At 35.0% G+C, this 7,983-nt stretch overlaps 1 protein-coding gene across 1 annotated transcript in view; it reads right to left on the minus strand.

Moving 5' to 3' along the window:
• Positions 1-7,983, minus strand: part of LOC109843898 (indole-3-acetaldehyde oxidase-like) — a 39,782-nt gene that overhangs the window by 18,546 nt on the left and 13,253 nt on the right. Inside the window, 4 exon segments of the mRNA XM_020412858.1 lie at positions 5,385-5,574; positions 6,162-6,260; positions 6,354-6,449; positions 7,804-7,983. The exon segment at positions 7,804-7,983 is cut by the window's right edge and continues 11 nt beyond it. Of these exon segments, the coding sequence (XP_020268447.1) occupies positions 5,385-5,574; positions 6,162-6,260; positions 6,354-6,449; positions 7,804-7,983 (565 nt within the window).

Consider the following 7,983-nt stretch of genomic DNA (forward strand, 5'->3'; position numbering starts at 1 on the left):
AGTGTTGACCTTTTTGTTTTGATGATGTTTAACAAATAATTTACAAATAACTTTATTTGTTTAGTATTTGTGTTTTTGTATTTATTTTAGGCAAACAATATGTTGGAGGTTGGATGGAATTGCGTCACAACGATCATATCAAATGAAGGTTGGCGGAATAATGGAGTGAAACATTGCAATTCAAGTTGAAGATCCAAGTTCAAGTTTTATCTATGTTACCAAGATCAAGTGTCATGAAGATCATTGATTGGTATAATTAGTTTAGGGTTTATATTATGTGTGTTCAATACTTTAAGCTCAAATTATATACACACACATTTTATTGTTTATATATATATATATATATATATGTGTGTGTGTGTGTGTGTGTGTGTGTGTGTGTGTGTGTGTGTGTGTGTGTGTTTTGGTTTTTCATAGTTTCATAGTTTTCAAGTTTAAATATGAAATAAATATTCTTGTTTACATATATATACAAGTTTCATATTTAACAATTTTGTTTTTGGAAAACAATATGTTTAGTCACATATACATGAAACAATATGTATATATAAATACTTTTTCATGTCTATAAGTGTTTGGTATGATTTCGTTAAAATCAAGTTTTAACAAATATATGAAATCATACTTATTTGCAAAATTATATATTTATGGATTGAAGACTTGTTTACACTATTTTCATATCTTGTATAAGTCTATAAATCCATTCAAAATGTTTAAGGAGTTTGTTTAAATCATTTTGTCAAAATCATGTGTTTTCGAGATTTCGTATTTTAAGCGATTTTGCAAAATGATGAGATTTTACAAATAGAAAGTGCTTTTTTGAAAACCAATTTTTGTAACATGTTCATTTTCATGTTTACAATCATTTCCTAAAATTTATATTTTTTAGAATTTATTTACTATTTTTAAAGATACTTTAAAAGTTCAGTTTTATTGTTCATTTCAGGCTGATAATATGTTATCAATCGATTGATGCAAGTGTTCAGTCGACTAAAGAAATCACCTGGAACATCAAAAAGTTTCTGCTTGTTATTCAGTCGACTGATAAGTCGACTGACTAGGTCATCGATCGATTGATGAGGTGTTGCTGGCCTTTAACGATCAGCTGATGAAACCTACCAGTCGACTGACGACATCATAACGACTAGTTTTTCAGAATTTTTAGTTTCCGTTATTTTATCTTTTGTGATGTTTTCTCTTGGTTTTTGGGGTTGTTTCATGAGCCTATATATACCCCATGCCCTCATACTTCTCAGGTTACTTAAGAAAGTTTTTAAACAAGTTTAAAAAGTGTTTAAGTTTGTTTTGGTGTTTGTTTAAGAATTTGTTTTGTGAAGAAATTTTCACAAGAGTAAGAGGAGATTATCCATTCTTGTTTGAGCATCAATTCATCTCTCCTACTCTTGTCATTTTAGAGAAGTTTTTCTAAACTCAATTTTTAGCTTTGTATTTATATTGTTTATTGATTATCATCTCTATAAGCTAGATTTTCATAATTAAGTTTAGGTTATTTTTACTCTTTGTTTACACACACAACCATTAAGCTTATTGTATTTTCATACATAGTATAATTTGGGTTGTGGGAATTATGTGACTTAGAGTATGAGCTTTCATTGTGTTCTCATATATAGTAGAGAACAACTATTGTTGTATTCGAGCTTAAAATATGAGATACACTTTGTAATACACTTGTACACCGAGAGAAGTGTGTGGTGAGAGACGGGATCGTCTCAAGAGGAGTGGGATAGGTGGTAATACCTAGGGTAGGTTATAATTCCTAATACTTGAGGGAGACACGGGCTAGAGACCAATACTTAGAGGGTGTAGAGTGAGATTGCAAGAGTGTTAATTGTAAAGTTTCTAAAAAATCGAGTGTGAGGTATAAACGTTATTCGGGTGAGCGTAGAAAACTCAGTTGTGATAGTGGAGATCTTCTCAAGATGAGGAGCGGAGACGTAGGTCGTGGGGACCGAACTCGGTGATCCATATCTTGTGTTTGTGTTTGGCTTGGCGCACTTATATTTTTGTTCATCTTTATTGTCATTCTCTCATTGTTTATTTCATCCACTATATTATTTATATTTTGTTTACCCTTGTGTTACTTGTATATCCTTACACATATATTTGTAATATATCATTCTTGCTAGGATATATTTGTTAGTAAGTTTTTAATTAGCATAAATCGGATTAGATTAGCATAAACCCTATTCACCCCCTCTAGGGTTCTTTCCTAGTGGCATGAGGGTGCTTTCAAAGAGGCCTTTTGTCCATCAACTTTCTATCCACACACAGCACACACACACGACACACACAACACACGAACACACATATAATATATATATAGTATATATATATATTATATATATATATATATATATATATATATATATACTATATATATATATAATAATATATATATATTATAAAGAGAATATGGTTTATGCTTGGTAGCTAAGCGCAAAAATTTATGCTTGTAAGTGAGGTGCATATTATCCCTTACCTTAAATTAAATGGGCGGGACCACATTCACAATGCGGTTGAATGTGGTCCTCCTCAATTGAAATGTAGTGGCAATGTGAATGGACACATTTCACTACAAGCACAGAAAAATTTGTGCTTGTAACCAAGTATACCCATTTTTCTCATATATATATATATTATAATTATATATATATATAAATATATATAATATATATATATATATAGATATAATATAATATGAGAAATATCGGAGAACCCTTGGACTAAGTTGCTTAAAGAACTGTAGTGATAATGATCTAAATCTGCCGTACATCAACACTCGAAGGATAGAGCCTCAACGCACCCTCACCAACTCCAATTATAGATGTAGGGATAAGATAGGTCAGCATACTATCAAGTTGTTGGAGAACTTGGTACAAGTTTCTCATTTCTCATCTCTTCTCTACTCTCGCCTCATCTCTTTCTCTATATATATATAGTAATATATATATATATATTATATAGTATATATAATATTATATAATAAGTCTTTCATATCTTTGTTATGGATCCATAGGTATCATCAGTGATAGCAAAGTTTGGTGGATGGTCCACTTAAGTTGACGTATCAAGTCTCTTCATGTCTGTATAGATCCTGAGTATCATTAATGGATACAAAGTTTGGTGAGGTCCACTTAAGTTGACATAAGAATTTCGTCTCTCTCTCTCTCCTCGGATCTCTCTCTCTCTATATATATAATATATTATATATATATATATAAATATAATATATTTATATATATATATATACACATACATTAATATAATATTAGTTCACTTGAGGGTAAAAAAGTCATTTGGGTCAATGATAATAGTCTGAACAGTCATAATCCCTCTAAAATCAAACACTAGTTTGGATTATCGAATGTTAGTCCATGTGAAAACAAACATTAAATCGGACTAAAATAGTCCAATGATAACGCAGTCCCACTACTACGATCCAAGGATTACAATACCCCTACTCCGAGGATAGAAAACAAACGTGGCTCAGTCTTTTATATGCTTTGCAGTTCATACAAAATAGGACAAGCTTTGCTCTCACCAGCCCGCCTACATGTAATTTGTAAATAACTAAAATCTTTTGAGAGAAAAAAAATCCAAAATTTAGGAGAGGGGCTTATGTTGCCTGTAAATGACAAGTGATAAAGTTTAGAATTTTTCCTCTCTAAGACAATTTAGTTATTTGCAAATTATAGATAGGGGGTTAGGTGAGATATGGTAAAGCATGGGGGGTTTTGTGAGTCACCCCAAAGTTCAGGGGGTTAAGTGAGATAGCGAAGGTAGGGGGTGTAGGCATCGAAAATTGCCTATAGGTCTCCACAAACAGCTCAGTGTTAAGGAACGACGATGAACGTCACTGTCCGGTTTACAGAAGCTTGATTGACGTTGACAAATGCTTGAAGTGAATCAACGAACTACGTGAAGCGTCGGAGTTTCAAAATAACGAGGATACGAATTGATCGAGAGCCCCGCGTCGCCTACAAAAGGTGCCACGCCCCTCTTGTCCCAGTTGATTCCACAGATGATCTAATCATTGGAGCTTATAGAACTCCTCGTCGGCTTTCCAACGCACTTGGAATCACTCAAATCCGAGTTCGGACGAAGAATTTACAGCGGAAGCGGACAAATAGGCATAACGGAGTGTCTCGGCCCAGTTTGAGACACCCTAGGGTGTCCGCACAAGTTGGAGACACCCCACTAAAATAAGTTGGAGACACCCAAAGGTGTCTCGGAACTTGTGAAGCTGTTTTGACCATGATCCCGTTAGAATCTGAAGAAACTCAAAACAGGAAAGTTGTAGATATTTTTGTCAGCTTTCCAATCCATCTGGAATCACATCATTTGGAGGTCATATGAGGAAGTTATGACGAAAATAGCGCCGAGACACCCAAAGGTGTCTCGGAACTTGTGAAGCTGTTTTGACCATGATCCCGTTAGAATCTGAAGAAACTTAAAACATGAAAGTTGTATCTCTCTTTGTCAGCTTTCCAATACATCTTGAATCATTCAAATCCGAGTTCGGATGAAAGAATTAGAGCCAAAATACTGAAGAGGGTACAAACTGTCTCGGATTTTGGGAGACACCCTAGGGTGTCTCGGATTTTGGGAGACACCCTAGGGTGTCTCCAACGCGGATTTAGACCCTTTAGGTGGTTTTAACCGCTCCGCAACCCCTCAAGCCAATAAATACAAGCCTTAGGCCCTCATTTTTCAAGATCTGGAATTTTGAAGAATTGGCGAAGCCCTGCCGGAGTGAAGAGTGATCGAGCACTTCAACGCAAGAGAGTTTCTTCGTCGGATCTACATCACCCGTACCCGATCCTTAGTCTTATCCCGTTTTGGTAATACTAAGAAGAGCAAATATCTCGCTTTTATCGAGATAGGCGCTTCAAGTTTCTAGATCTCCTCGCGGATCGACGAAGCTCTGGACCAGATCTAATTGCTAGGTAGTCCACGGATATCGACGTCCCCGTCACAGGCTAAAGACCCACGCAAGCAAGAGACGACGAACGGATCTTGTGTTTATTTTCAAGAAAGTTGTAATCTTTATTATTTTGTTGTTTGAATTTCATTTGTAACGTTTGAAGTTTAATGAAATCAATGATGAAGGCAACTTTCGACGAAAACATGGGGATTAAGTGCAACACCCCCCAAATTTCAGGGGTTTTTGTGAAATTAACCCTACAAAATATGCTACAAGGGTATGGCAAAAGAAGAATCTTACATTCAAGAATCATTTACTGCATGGCTTTATTTATTCGTTTCTACTGCACGGAAGAGAGAAATTTTTTCACACCTAAAATGATTCTTCCAGTATATTGTACAAAGAAACAAAGGAGAGAACACAGGAAGGAAGGAACTACCTTTTGATGAGAGTACACGCTTTTGATGATGGCCACTATTTAGTATTTCAACATTAAATTTCTTTGGAATGGTATCAACTGTAGGAATCTTGTATGTCCAAGTGCTATCAGAAACTACCAAGCCTTCTGAATTTGACAAGTACTCCTCTTGCATAAAAAACCCGATTCCTTGCACAAAAGCACCTTCTATCTGTGAATAAAACTAAAAGTTTAAGACAATTTTATGTATATGAGTTGAAAACCAAAGTAAGTTCACATTAGTATGGGCTCATATGGAGCCCAAGGGCTTCACACGTTTAGAGCAAGATCCGACAACTTGCTTTTAATCCATATGGTAGCGTCTGATGCATAACAATGTCAGATGAAAGGGAGAAAGTTGAAGGTATTTATGTTTATATGCTACGAAATACATTTGATGAATAATGGCTCAAACTGCATATTCTAGTATGACCTGGCTAATACATGTACATATCAGAACTTGAGCATTCATAAATATTTATTTCGAATAGTGAGAAAAAGTGCCACAAAGAAGCTATTTTCATTTAAAAAAAAAAACCCATACAACACTCTGACGGGACCTAGGCTATGATTTATGCTTCTATATTGTTGCACACTACATCAAATCCTAGTTTTTTGGATGCTGAGAATCAACCATCCCATGAGGGAAAAGTATTAATTCAGCAGGTATGTAGCCACATACCCATCTGGGATTTGTATTTTTTTTTCCTTCTACTAAATCAGAAAAAAAAGGATTATTAAGTTTTTCTGCCAGTTCACCTGTCCCAAATCCACAGCAGGATTCAAGCTCTGTCCACAATCATAGGTAATATCCGTCCTTAAAATTGTGGTAGCTCCGGTAAGTAGATCTATCTCAACCTGTGATTAGTACTGTCTGATCAGGCTTTACAAAAATTAATGAACACTATGAAGTTAATAAGATCCCAGATAACTGAGAGACTTTGGTATTACCTCGCTTGTGGCAGCACCAAAATTTAGATATTGCATAGAATTATGATCAGGCACGTAATAAGTGCTTGCGGATAGATTTACAGCTTGAAGATTTGCCTGTAAAAGAAACATTTTCACTAAAAATGTTAGGTTAACATGTGCTCCAAAACATCTTGAATTTTTAACAAGTCTTAAAAATCGCTAGATCAGTACTATCCCAAAATTTAAGGTATGGTGTATAACTGCTGGTGTAAACAAGTACCTTCGCTAGAGACTGATTCAAATAAGGGTTTTAAGAATTCACAGATTAAAAGAGTTTTAAACTAGACGTACTCCATTAAAACCAGCCTGATGTTCTTTCTTCATAGGTCCTTGATGTCATTACAACAGAAAGGAAGCAACAACAGTTAATTCATGTTCCACAACGAATAACGACTAGACATAATTTACATAGGGAAAAAGGCTTTGCTGTCGTTGTTGCATGATATCACTTTATAAGATAGGTTTTCTAGGTTTGGCAGCTTGTAATTCATTCCCTTGCATACATGGCACATGGATAACAAAGGACTACGTGAAGCTGGCCAGCTTTTGCTATTTTCAATTTATGCTTCGAAGCTGTGTTTAATTAGTTAACTTCTAAATAGGAACTCTAAGGGTGTATGTACAAGTCCTTTGCTTTCTTGGTATTTGAAAAAAATATTATCCTTTAGAAAAATCACGAGCAAATGTAGAATGTTCACCAAAAAAAAAAAGAAGAAGAGGAAAGTTACAATTTTACCCTCTTAACTATAACAGGAATGAGGGCATGTTCTCCATTTCTTCGATTTTTCGCTACCTGTAGTTTTTTCTTTATAGATTATATAGAAATAGACATTGTTGACAGGCATTTCAAGTTTGTTGGGGTTCTAATCGATTGGATCTGAATTTGCTGGATTCAGACATATCTATTTTGAGTTTCCAGTCTAGAGTTCAGATTCATATACAACCTCCAGTTTTATGTTTCGAATTCAAGTTGGAGTAAATTCAGGTTGTGTTAAATTGGTCGTCAGATAAACCGGACAAACTTGCAGCTAAGTCAACTAGAGGATGACAGGTGATAAGAAGTTCCAGAAAATCAAGAGATCAGTGATGATAACACATTAGTAAACTAAGTGACAGTTTAATAAGAGTTTCCGATTTGTTGTGTCCAAAAGCAAGGGAAATTGATTCAAAAGATTCCTAAACAATTCCTCCTTTCAAGGACAACTGTGCATTAAACTTCTTGTGTCCTTTACCAGAAAAGATACATAAACCTACCATATAGGGAAAGTAAAGCTTGCAATAGATAAAAATAATAATAGTACAACTGTAATACGAATTCATGTGAAGACCTTCCTACGCACTAACATATCTTTTCTAATATTGAGAAGAATTATTATGTAATTGGTCAATATCAAAGTTTGGTATATAATTGCATAACAAAATGCATCACCTGAGCAATTAAAGTATCCCATGTAATTGAACCCAATTGCTCGTGCAATCTGTCCTTGAGAAGTTTCAGCCTAGCAACCAAGATGTTGCAAGCAAGCCGAACTGCTTCGCAGCTTGCTTCAGATGTGGTGCTCCCTGCAGTGTACCCCTGTTGAATCAAACTCAACGTATCTGCCTGAAT

Source organism: Asparagus officinalis, chromosome 5, assembly GCF_001876935.1.
Source record: "Asparagus officinalis chromosome 5, Aspof.V1, whole genome shotgun sequence".
In the NCBI taxonomy this organism is placed as follows: Eukaryota; Viridiplantae; Streptophyta; class Magnoliopsida; order Asparagales; family Asparagaceae; genus Asparagus; species Asparagus officinalis.